At 38.0% G+C, this 12,694-nt stretch overlaps 1 protein-coding gene across 1 annotated transcript in view; it reads right to left on the reverse strand.

Annotated features, from left to right (window-relative positions):
• Nucleotides 1-12,694, reverse strand: part of CPED1 (cadherin-like and PC-esterase domain containing 1) — a 168,605-nt gene that overhangs the window by 74,012 nt on the left and 81,899 nt on the right. The window contains exons 12-18 of the mRNA XM_010581312.1: nucleotides 11,580-11,747; nucleotides 10,459-10,563; nucleotides 9,388-9,557; nucleotides 7,314-7,373; nucleotides 3,611-3,675; nucleotides 3,235-3,279; nucleotides 1,156-1,342 (exon numbers count right to left, since the gene is read on the reverse strand). Coding sequence (XP_010579614.1) covers nucleotides 1,156-1,342; nucleotides 3,235-3,279; nucleotides 3,611-3,675; nucleotides 7,314-7,373; nucleotides 9,388-9,557; nucleotides 10,459-10,563; nucleotides 11,580-11,747 — 800 coding nt within the window. The remainder of the gene's footprint in view (nucleotides 1-1,155; nucleotides 1,343-3,234; nucleotides 3,280-3,610; nucleotides 3,676-7,313; nucleotides 7,374-9,387; nucleotides 9,558-10,458; nucleotides 10,564-11,579; nucleotides 11,748-12,694) is intronic.

A 12,694-nucleotide genomic window follows, 5' to 3' on the forward strand; every position in this document is an offset into this window, starting at 1 on the left:
CAGTGTGCCCAGGTGGCCAAGAAGGCCAACGGCATCCTGGCCTGCATCAGCAATAGTGTGGCCAGCAGGAGCAGGGAAGTGATCATCCCCCTGTACTCAGCACTGGTGAGACTGCACCTCAAATACTGTGTTCAGTTTTGGGCCCCGCACTACAGGAAAGACATGGAGGTGCTGGAGTGTGTCCAGAGAAGGGCAACAAAGCTGGTGAAGAGTCTAGAGCACAAGTCTTATGAGGAGTGTCTGAGGGAACTGGGGCTGTTTAGCCTGGAGAAAAGGAGGCTGAGGGGAGACCTTATCGCTCTCTACAACTACCTGAAAGGAGGCTGTAGTGAGGTGGGTGCCAGTCTCTTCTCCCAAGTATGAAGTGATAGGACAAGAGGAAATGGCCTCAAGTTGTGCCAGGGGATGTTTAGATTGGATATTAGGAAAAATTTCTTCACCAAAAGGGTTGTCAAGCAGTGGAACAGGATGCCCAGGGAAGTGGTGGAGTCACCATCCCTGGAGGTATGTAAAAGACATGTAGATGTGGTGCTTAGGGATGAGGTTTAGTGGTGGGCTTGGCAGTGTTAGGTTAACGGTTGGACTCCATGATCTTAAGGGCCTTTTCCAACCTAAGTGATTCTATGATTTTATGACAATCCCTTATAACATAATTCTGACTAATATGGATCATTCTGAATGAGTAAACTTGAATTTATTTCTTTGTTTGTTTGCAGCTGCTCTACTCTGACCCATGTAAGCAGACTGCTGGCTGAGGGACCAAGCCCAGCGCGACATTAGCTTAGGCCACGGTGCAGAATCAAGGCCTGGATACGAAAGCTCAAATTCTTTGCTGTCTACTGTGTGCAGTGTAACGATGTTCTGTTCCCACCCAGCTTTGATGCTGTCAGTGACTGGAGAAGCTGGGGGAGATGCTAGCAACTGTGCACTCTGTAAAGCTAGGGTTAATTATGGCTTGAGAACATATTACCATTGCTTTCAGGACGCTGACAAATAAATACAAATTTCTGAGTGTTGGAACTCTCTCTGTCTTTCCTGTGACTAATATATAGGCATTCTGTGCTTTTGGAAACATAAAACAATTCTGTAATATTCTGACATATTTCCAAAGTTAAGGACACTTGTAGTTTTTATCTCATATTTTTTCACTCATACCTTGGCCCTTTCTTCTCATCAAGGTGTACTCGGCATTGACAGTTAGACGGTTCTGCTCCTATCTTCACTGTCACCATGTCGAACGGGACTTCTGCGTAGTATTCTTTGATCTTTGGGTTAAACTGAGGATTCAAGTCCAGCTGTGGACTGGTGAAGATCTGCCTGATATGAGATAGGGTATCTTTATCTGTTCCAAGAAGGCATCAAAGAAAAAACTGTGAAATGTATGAACATTTTTAACTAACATGCAACTTCTGGCAGATTGATAACATGTACAGTGGCAAGATTTTTAATGCCTGGTCACTCTGAGACTGATAATCCTGCTACAAGGTCTTAATGGAGTTTGTATTGGCACTTGAGAGACATTTTTAGACCCTGAAGGGATTTTAATCATTCAGTGCCCAATGACTCTAGTCAGAGTCACAAAATTCAAAGTCTGAGTAAGCCTTTGAAAATGCAAGGATTAGGTCTGGGAGATCCTGTCTCCAGTTACTTAACTGAAACTTAAAGAAGAGTTAGGCCAAAATTCATAACCTACTTAGGTACCAGCCCGTGTACAGGGTTTATGTACATGTGTAATTGCCAATAAAAATCAAAATAAGTTAGACATACTCTTACTGTTCATAAGAACAAGTCACATGGAGATATCTAGACCCATGGGGTCATTTGCAGTACAGCTGGAAGAATGTTTTATTAAAATTCCTAAATCAACAAATTCCAGCTCCTTCCCTGTGTATGAAATCTCTGCAACCAAATCCTATTTGCTCAAATGTATCCTTTATTTTGTAGTGTTTGCCAAATGACTCATGAGAATAATTATTTGCTGGCAACCCACTTATGACAAATATTTTAATCCAACCTATTGGACTTAGATTTACAGTATAATTACATATTCAAAACTTGCTTTCCACATATAATCTCTTGTATGTGTTTAAAACTAGGTACTTCAGAAAACACTCCAGCCAGGAAACTCTTTTAATATAATATCTGAAAAATCTTGTGGCTTAAAACATGGCTTAAAAGGGTCATAAAGGATGCAAGCAGTTCTATGTGGGCCTTTTCTACCTCAAAATATCTGCCTTGAGAAACAAACCAGGGCAATTTCAGCACTCTCTTGCATGGATTAAAATATAAAGAAGTTATTCCAGTGGAAGAGCAGAATTTGGGCTAGATTTGTAGGGGAGTAGAGGCTTATAAGTTGACACACAGAAGGTATTTAAAAAAATCCTACAGATGAGTATAAACAGCTCTCCAGATCCTGTATGCCTTACCTAGAAAGACTGTCTCACGACTAGCTTAAAAATGAGGAATAATTCAAAATAAAATTAATTGAGCTATTTTCAAAATCAAATATCACTCAATCGGAATAGTGATGCCAGTCAGCCAAGCCAGGATCACTTCTGATCTCTGACTGACACAGAGGAGTTCCTGGAGGGACCATGAGATCAGTAAGAGGTGAAATGAGGCTCAATGGGTAGAAATGCCTTTCCACCACAGAGCAATTGTTTCACATTTATAAAGCGACCCCTCAGATAATGTGTCAATGAGGAAGGCAGCAGAAAGCATTGCTCCCACCAAAACCAAATATACTTTAAACCTTTACATATCTTTAAATTTACTTTAAATATTCATACAAGCAGATATCTTAGAAAAACTCTTCATCTCTTAAGAAGCTACTTAAAACACCAGCATTGAGCTGAAGTCTGGCCTTGTACAAGGCTGATTAAACTCCATACAAGTTTAAAGGTTATTCCACAAGAACAAATGTATGCTAAAGTTCTTGGAAATAAGGGGCAAAAGTCTACTGAAGCGCTGCAAGGGATCAATGAGTGCTGGAATACTCATATTAATATGCATGCATAGCAATGTTTAACTTTGTGCTTGAGGCTTATTTAACATAATAGCCCAATTATTGAGTGATTCATAAACATTGTTGCTACTTAAAAATCCTTTTTTTTTTTTTTACATAACAGCCCCCAGGCACTCCATTCACTGAAAGGTTATGCAGAAAAACCCAAGAAATTTGTCCAAGTAATCACTCTTCTTCCTCCTTAGTGGTCTAGAAAGACCTTGACTTACCATAACTGCATTGTCTTTCCTTAGTCTTACTGGAATAATGCAATGCTGAAAGATAAACAGAAACAATTAATAATTTTCTGCTCTAAGCCTGATTCGCAATCCTATAGGAGAAGAAACTCTCATTGTTCATTATAAAAAATACAGTGTCTTTTTATTCTTTTCAGTGTGAGACCTTTTCTTTAGGCTCGTGAACACTGCTCATGGGCCCAGCAGAACAACTTACACGGATAAGGAAGAAACTGGTCTTTTATATGTAGTAAGCTAAGACCTTCCCCCTGGAATGCAAAACAATGTAATCTAAATCATACATGTTATCAGAAGTAGTACAAATAGGAAAAACATAGCATATATAAAAGATCTTACTCTGACCCCTTACCTTCATGATTCTTCCTGAAGCCAGAAGGAACATTCTGCTTAGGACTTGCATTTTCTTGAGAATTCCTGTCAATTCAATAGCAGACATATTTCTGTGTGAATGGAAGGAACAGAAACCATGGAACATTTTTCAAAAATTTCCATATGGCAACCCAGGGCACATGGTATTTTAATACTCTCCATGGAAAGATGAACCTTCTGGATTCTTGTTCCCAGCATTAGCAATATTACCTGAATGAACGTGACAGAAAACATGCATTCCAAAAAAAATGGTAGCATTTGGCATGAAAAAAGGAAACCAGAAATAAATTTCAAAACATGGTTGAATTGCTGGGAAAAGGAAGAGTGGATATAGCTAAGAATAAAATTACCTGAACCATATATCTTAACTGTTTGTATGATGCTTTTTTTGTATATATTTGAGGTTAAAGTTAGTCTTTGCTCAAAAAGAATTAAATATAAATGAAGGCCCGTGTCAACGGGAACATCTGTACCGAAGTTAACATGAACTCATACAGTGGAACATCTGTGTGTTTTGATTTGTTTGCTAATTTAAAATAAATCACATGATCAACATCCATAGTATATATATAAATCCTCAGTGAAAAAAGACAAGTCAATCGCAACAATTCATTAACATGTTAGTGGTGCCCATACTGATAACTCCACAGATTTTTTTCTTTCATATAGCATTTTGGGAGCATAGTAGAAGAAAGGCAGTAGGCATCTCTCCAATCCACGTACTGGACCTCTGGCTGATAAGACATTTTCAGAGGTCCGCTAGCGTTTCTTGAATCTTTCACGTGTTTTCCTCCCGGTGTTTTCTGTAGAAATTATCATAAAGCAGCTTCTTCCCAGATACTGCTGCCCATTCAGTTTGGATTTTGAAAGACACAAAGTCACTGTCTGTGCCAAGGAAGGGAGGTGGCAATATTGTTCTGTGCAATCAGCCATCACTAACGTTTCAACAGGAGCTGCTGAAAGCAATATTGAGGTCAATCATAGTGAAAGGTAAACTGTCCAATAATAAAACAGAGATTTCTGCGTTATCTCAATGAGATAAGGAAAGAAGCAGCTGGCAGATCTGTGTGTCTCTGCGTGTTCATGAAAATGTAGTTCTGAGATTTCAGTGTCTAGACACCACCCTAATTTCATGCACATTCATAACTTACTTCAAAGGAAGTACTTAACAAACTATTAGAATTTGTTTTCCAAGTTATAAGTCATTTTGCACCCCTCTTTCTGCTTGCCAAGGAGGTAATGGCTAACACCTGTCAAATACTTTTTTTCTCTCCGCTGTTCCTTTTTGATTGCCCAGACCCAAACCCTATTGTAAGGTGAAAACAGGATGTCTTAACTCTGCAAAATGCCAGACTTCGGTTTAACCAGAGGACACCTCAGGAGTGTGGCAGCCACAACCATTGCAAGGCGCCAGCTCCCAAAGGAAGGGCATGACCTGTACATGTCAATGTAAAGTGATTGTAATTATCATCAGACAACATTATGAGACATATAATAACTCTAATTACAGCAGGGTATCAAAATGTAACATTTAGTAATGATATTACAGAAAGATAATCAGATTACAGTGTGGCCAGCAGGACAAGGGAAGGGATTGTCCCCCTGTACTCGGCACTGGTGAGACTGCATCTCAAATACTGTGTTCAGTTTTGGGCCCCGCACTACAGGAAAGACATGGAGGTGCTGGAGCGTGTCCACAGAAGGGCAATGAAGCTGGCGAAGGGTCTGGAGCACAAGTCTTATGAGGAGTGTCTGAGGGAACTGGGGCTGTTTAGCCTGGAGAAAAGGAGGCTGAGGGGAGACCTTATCGCTCTCTACAACTACCTGAAAGGAGGCTGTAGTGAGGCAAATAACAGTTTCTTCTCCCAAGTAACAAATGATAGGATAAGAAGAAACGGCCTCAAGTTGTGCCAGGGGATGTTTAGACTGGATATTAGGACAAATTTCTTCACCAAAAGGGTTGTCAAGCATTGGAACAGGATGCCCAGGGAAGTGGTTGAGTCACCATCCCTGGAGGTATTTAAAAGACATGTAGATGTGGCACTTATGCACATGGTTTAGTGGTGGACTTGGCAATGTTAGGTTAACGGTTGGAGTCGATGACCTTAAAGGTCCTTTCCAACCTAAATGTTTCTATGATTTATCTCTGCTGAAGACTGGGCTTTTTAATCATCAGCACCATTAAGTTTTCCTTTGTCCAAGCTCCTTGCAGTCAGCAAACTGAGGAACGATGCAGTTATGAAGCTCTTCTTCAGGCAGGGAGCGGCTGAGATCCTGGACTCTGCAGAGTCCTTTCCTTCACACGCTGTTACTCAAGAAGGGACCTTCATCTGTATGAGTGGCCTCTTATTTACTTAGTATCTTGGAGAAGGTATCAAGCACAGATGTGTGCCTTGTCTACACACTTTGCAATTAGTTCTAATGAAACTAATGAAAGTATGTCAGGTACCCTAGGTGAGTGCATGCTTGTGAATGTACCTTCTGAAAGATCCCTGCTGTGTACATCACAAACTATTGACAGTGAACCTGTGCTTTAGGAACTTCTCTGATTCAGCAAACGAGAAAACTAAAGGATTGACAGCAGCAATACTAATGTAGGTCTGATGGTCTAAGCAATCAGAGATATAAGCAATGAAGGATGTGTAGAAATAATAATACCTTTCATAAGATTAAAATATAAAAAGGAAAAGATCTAGTCACTTCTGGGGCCTCCAGTGAATGTGTTAGTTGTGGATGGTGCAATTTTTAATGGGTTATAAAGTAAAAATTGTGACCATATTTTAGTATTCAGTAGAGATGAATTTTATTTCTTTAGATTATGTTTTGTAGGTCTTTCTTGAAAATGAGGAGACACTGGAGGTAATTTTGTGAGACATGATCCCTAGCAATTCTTTTCTGTTTGATGAACCAGCAGCGTGAGCTCTCTGTTTTGTAGTGTTTGCTTGGCTTCAGTCACAGAGTTTCTATGAGGGCATTTGGTTCACCAATGAAAGCATCTTGTGCTGATCTTCAAAAGAGAAACAGAGAATTGCAGACTCAAGAGTGGGATTGATTTCCCGGCACTTAATCCCAACTGCCTCTCTCCTTTCCTCCTTCCCTCTGTCTCTCATTCCTCCCATTGCAGATCAGTGATCTTATCCAGGCATCCTTGCTGTTGTCTTCTTCTGCCCTATAATCCGAAACATGTTTGTTTCTCAAACTGCCCAGGTGATGAACATGACCAAGTTAAACTCCAAAAAATTATTTTCAACACAAATTCAGTTTGAGGGCTGCTGCTTCTATTTTGACCTAAAAAAGAGCTTGCATATGGGAACCTAGTAACACTTTCCCAAATATATCAGTTGATTTCATAAAAGCATTTGCAACTTTATTGACCTGCTTAGGCTTTTGTCTTATGCAAATACAGAAGGATTAGCTTTTCTTACTAACCTGATTCTCCCATACTACCCTGCTGTCTGATACAGCCAAACATACTTGCCATGATAGTTCATAGCCCCTATACTAAAAGACAGTAATGTTGTACATCTTAGTCATATCACAAGTTGAAACTGCTTAGAGTTGAAAAACAGTGCACAAACAAGCATAAAATTTATTTCAGTGCACATATTAGGTAGCACCACTCCATCACTTTCAAAGAACTTTGTCATATGTTATACCAATACATCTGAGATGGTCATTCTCACCTAGGCTGTAACGATTTCATTATAGTTTGAGAAGAGTTTCTAGAGTTCTTCTTGCTTCTCCTGTGGAAGGAATTCATAGAGTTCACTAATACCATTTAAAGTTTTAATACTAGTCATGTAGATGAAATGGGTTAAGAAAAGTAGATGAGGAAACTTCTTTAAATCCTGTCTCCATCCTATGAATTCATGATCAGTGAACAGAGTAACTGCAGTAGACCTAAGTCAGAAGTCATTATTTTTCCCATAAGTATTATTGCCTTGTTGGACAGTCAGCTATGCAAATCACTGGATTTTGTAAATGGAAATACCAAGTTTGCATAGTCAGAGAAATAAGAACTGTTAAATAAATCAACTGAACAACGTGGCCTTAGCTGAAGAAATTCAGGGGAAGTGTTCTGATATACAAACTCATCAAAGCTGGGAATCTCAAAAAAGATTAATCAAAGCTCAAAGAGAATGCATACCTGAGTTATTTGGGGAGTAAGCTCTACTAAGCTCTTTCTTCCTTGCAATTAAGTATAATTACATGCATATCTGACACATGCATCACCATCACATGCATTTAGCTATAGGAGTGGAAGATTGCGATTTAGCAATGTCAAAACACATGTTTTTTTATACAGTGAATGAAAAGAATGGCATTATTAGCTTAGCCATTGCAGAAAAACACAGTGCAAAGAAGCAGACTGGCCTATGCCCTGGAGAAAGGTCATGGTACTTCTACGTATTTATACACATACAATAATGTTCAGCTTGAAGAAAGAAAAGAGGCCAAGGGGCTTGCTCAAAGTGAGTGAGTGGCACAGCTTAGATTAGAACAGAAAGCTGCTAAAGGTTGGTATGCTTTGATATGCAAACCTAAATATTTTGGCAAAAGGGCAAGGGCTTATACATGAATGCAAGCAGCTGCATCTTTCAGTTACTCTTCATGGAGTGGCCGGCAGTAACAACAATAATACTTAGCACATTCATGGAACTGTGTATTTTCAAACTAATAAACAGTTACCTAGCACGGTGGTAAAGCATAAGCTCCACTTTATAGATAAGCAACCAAAGTTACAGTTGACTATTGACTTGCTGAAAGCCACACCCAATTCAATGAGGAACAAAATTAAAACTTAAGAAATCTTACACACCCCTTATATAGTCACTATGGCATTCTCCAAGTAACATGTACAAAATCATGTCATTCGCACATTAACTTGAGACTCAGTGGAATGGAGAACACACATTGTCTAATGTGCCTCTGTTCCCAAGCCCTTGTTTGCAAAATCATATATGCCTGTAGTTAGTAAAGAAGTATGGCATACATGTATATGAAATGTCATTAGCCAAGAGAGAATGAGCACAGAAAACACATTTTTACAAATCTTATACTAAACATATAGCATACCACAACTTTTATCCTTCCCTCCATTCACTCCTTACTCTCTCTTTTTTTTCCTCCCTTTCTCCCTCCCTCCCTCCTTACGAAAGTGAAAATTTCTTGCCAGAAGCTCAGTGGATCTAACCTTGTCATGACCACATTCTTCCAGCTTTTCAAAAAGAGTTAAAATGAGGTTCTCAGAGTATTATGCTCTTTGACCTGTCTCTTGTTGGACAGAAAATCTAGAGCCACTCAAAACTATCAGTCGCTTTTGGAAAAATCTTCACCTGAAATTTTATATTTTCTTTACAGTTTTGCTTTTAATTGGTGAACAAATTAAAAGACATCCTTAACCCTGGTAAGCACTCCTAATTTTGAGTTTACAGTTGTTCAGAAACAACATATCTAATTTACTTCATATTTCTTAGAAAAAAATTTACTGTAGCTCCAATTAATTTTTTAACCCAAAGTCCTCCATATTAGAAAGAGAAGCAAAGGGACAAAACTGTCCTATGTAGAAACCTAGCTACATCTCTAATGGCAGAATGGCTGACAATGCTCCATGATGGGATGATAGACCTTCATCTCAAGTGTTTTGAGTCCACCTACATCTACTGAAGGATTAAGTTTTATGATGCTCACCGGAGTTACTGCAATTAATATAATTTGAGAAACTACCCTCAACATATCTTATAATAAGTATCTTACCATTCTGAAAGATTTGTATGTGCCTCTTCAGTCATGAACTGGAATTGTTCAAGTAAACTGGAAAGCAACAAATGCACAGTCAGGACTGAACCAAGTCGCCTCATTGGGTCTACCATGTGATAAAGGTCACGCAGTAAAGTTTGAATCTTGGGTGCAGCAGAAGGGAAAAGCTGAAAAGAGAGACATTGATTAGAGACTACACATTAGAATATTTGTAAAATGCAAAGAAGTGAGAAATACTTAGAAGACAGTGTATATAGCACATGGATGGATATATATTAATGCTCTTTCCCACATGTGTAGAAAGTCACTGTCTTGCCCAGCCTTGCAAATCAGGATTACTAGTACTGACATGGAAGTCTAACTCCTTTGCCTCTGATTTGACTTCCAGATCTATTCAACTCAATACCTCTTCAGAAAGGCGCATCAGTCTCCCATCCTGATACTCATCCAGAAGGTCTAGAAGAAATCCTGATATCATGCAGACTCTGAACAACAGATCCAGTTGCAGATCTTTTATTTCCCCAATACTCATAATTTCCCTCATTAACTGCCATGCCTATTCACAGACACTGTTATTTCTCCACCTCTATTCTTCTCCAAGAATGGACTCAGTTTAAGTGTGAAGAAGACATATTACATATTCCACCTGCTTTTTTTGCCACTTTTTCATCTATATCTATTCTCTGGTCATGATCTCAGTGTTGTACTGTCTCCAGTTCTTCCATTAAAACCTGCTTTGCTTCACTATGATTCTATTTTCTTACCAACTCAGTCATTTAAATAATTTTCCTCCTTTTCCTTTCACTCTGTTTTCTGGTCTCTGTTTCTGCTTTAACTGTTCTTTTCAATGAATCCTCAACTCAAATTCTCTCTTTTATTTTCTTAAGTTTTTTAATTTAAATTCCCCAAATCCTCCAAAATAAATCAGCCTAACCTCTACCTTCCTGCTTCCCTGTCCATCCAGCCTAATACATGTGCCAGAGACAGCAAAGAATGGTAATGAAGGAGAAATGTTAAGAGGTTTACATAAAATATATATCCAATGCAACAAAACCCTGTTTATTTTACCAGCTCAAATTGTCCAAGACTCTTCAGCTCCTTTACGAAAGTAATCACTGAATTTATCTCTTCTAAAGACAAACATTGCTCATCTTCTCTGTGGTAAGTTCCATCCTATGAAGGAAAGGGCAGCATAGTCTGGTGAAATCACATGGAAAGCAGGGTGCTTTCATTAGACCCCCATCCCTTTGGTGATCAAAGGAACAAGTCACAGCAGCTCTCAACTTGCCCTAACCTCATCCAAAGTCATGTCAAGCCAGCTCCTTGATAGCTCTTCCCGTTTCTCAGTCTAGAATAAACTAGACTGTGCATTAGCTTTGTGTAGAAAAGTACCCATATAAACTACCATGGGAAGAGACTGCATGAAATATAGACAGTGAAGTGGACAGTTTGAAATGTGGTCTGGTCTCGTACAGAACACAGACTTAGGTAATCGTATCATACGTGTGCGTATGTCTGCAGCTTCCTACTTTAGCCTGTCATAAATTTAGAACCCGTGACCCTGTTTTAGTCACACCTATCTGAGGGGCAGAAGTCACATGGATAATTTAGTCCCTGTAAGCCTTGTAAGCAGGGGGGGTCCTCAGAAATGCACCCTTAAAAGTGCCCAAACTGAGAGAAATACTGCTAAAGGAGATCCCAGCTTGTCAGAAATAGTTTTTACTAGTGATGCAAACTTTATACAGATCCTATAAATGCAAAAAAATTTAATTGGATCCTGCATTCAGAATAAGACACAAAGTTGTAGGAAACAAAATTTAATTCTGATCCTCATGAATCTACTTATCTGAGTTAATCAATTCTAGGTTTATGAAAACACACAAACCTGTATATTAAAAAAGACCATTTAAAAAATGGTAGGGAAATTATTTTAACTGTTAAAGTTTTAAATATATCTTTAAAGTCCTGTACTTTGGGAAATGACATAATTTGAGAGTGGAATTTTTATAAAAGAAAATTCGATTGTTTAATATAATTACAGTTTTATTCCCTAGAAGTCAGTAACAGATAGTTTTGATTAAATAAATCCTTCATTCTATAATTTGGCACCTAAAATTTCAGAAAGGCATACAATTTAGAATGAAATATTTTCAGATAGTTAATAATAAGAAAAAGGTAGAATGAACTACCTTGTTCACAGCTGATCCATATATTTTTTGTAAAGCTTCTATGAAACTGGATGTTGAGGACACATTAGATAAGAGAAATTTAAAAGTATCTTCAAGAAGAAATTCTTTGAAAGTTTGGTCCTGAATGTTTGCTTCATCCTCATCTTGAAAATCAAAGTTTTCATGCACCTGTTGGAAAACAATATAAGAATTTATAATTTGAATATCAAGTTCAGTCTTCTTATAACCACATATATCAAACTGGAACTATTTATAAAAAAATAATAACAACACTAATAAAATAAACAGGATTATAATATAACAAATGCTGTACCACATTTTCTGTTAGAACTACACACCACAATGTTTGCTGACCTCCAGTGGATAGAGCACAATGTTGCATTCTCATGTGAGCTTTTTTTCCATGTGTTTGATGTGAAATTTGATTAAAAAAGTAAAATGTCAGCTTCTATGTTAACATAACTCTTGCAAAACTCAGGTATTTAGGATTTACTACAGATGAAAGTGTAAGTTTTACAACATATAAACACAATGCATAAACTCATGTTTATAAAATATGAATAAATTAGTATTTTAGCATAAACACAAATATAACTTCAAGCTGCATGGGGTTTGTGCATACTACGGTTTCCAAGGGATGCTATTAGAAGTCAAATGTCATAGTAATTATCAAACGTTATTTTTTAGAGTAATTTGTATTTTCATAAGAAACTATTAAACCCCACTGATTTGCATGGATTATGGTTGACGGACGAGACTTCTATACAGGCAGGTAAACATTATGCTTTATGGTAAGTTTTTTAAGCAACTCCTGGGAGAATTTTTTACAGCTTGGTATACAGTTATTAAATTGTTAGGACAAGCCACATTTCTTATACTAGCTAAACAAGTCTTGTCAGACTAATGAGGATATCGTCTTCATGGATTTTTTAAATTGTACAAACTTTCCTTCATATGTCCATTTTTCCTTTGTGTTTCAAGGATCTTTTTTTTGTGAAGGACGGAGAGATTAACTGCCCTGTTGTTACTAGAAATGAACAGATTTTAACTGAGGATGAATTTTAAAAGTGTTCTGTAATTTCCCAGGATATATTTACTAACTCTTTTTGCCTTTT

This window comes from Haliaeetus leucocephalus, unplaced genomic scaffold (genome assembly GCF_000737465.1).
Source record: "Haliaeetus leucocephalus isolate CR32 unplaced genomic scaffold, Haliaeetus_leucocephalus-4.0 Scaffold763, whole genome shotgun sequence".
NCBI lineage: Eukaryota > Metazoa > Chordata > Aves > Accipitriformes > Accipitridae > Haliaeetus > Haliaeetus leucocephalus.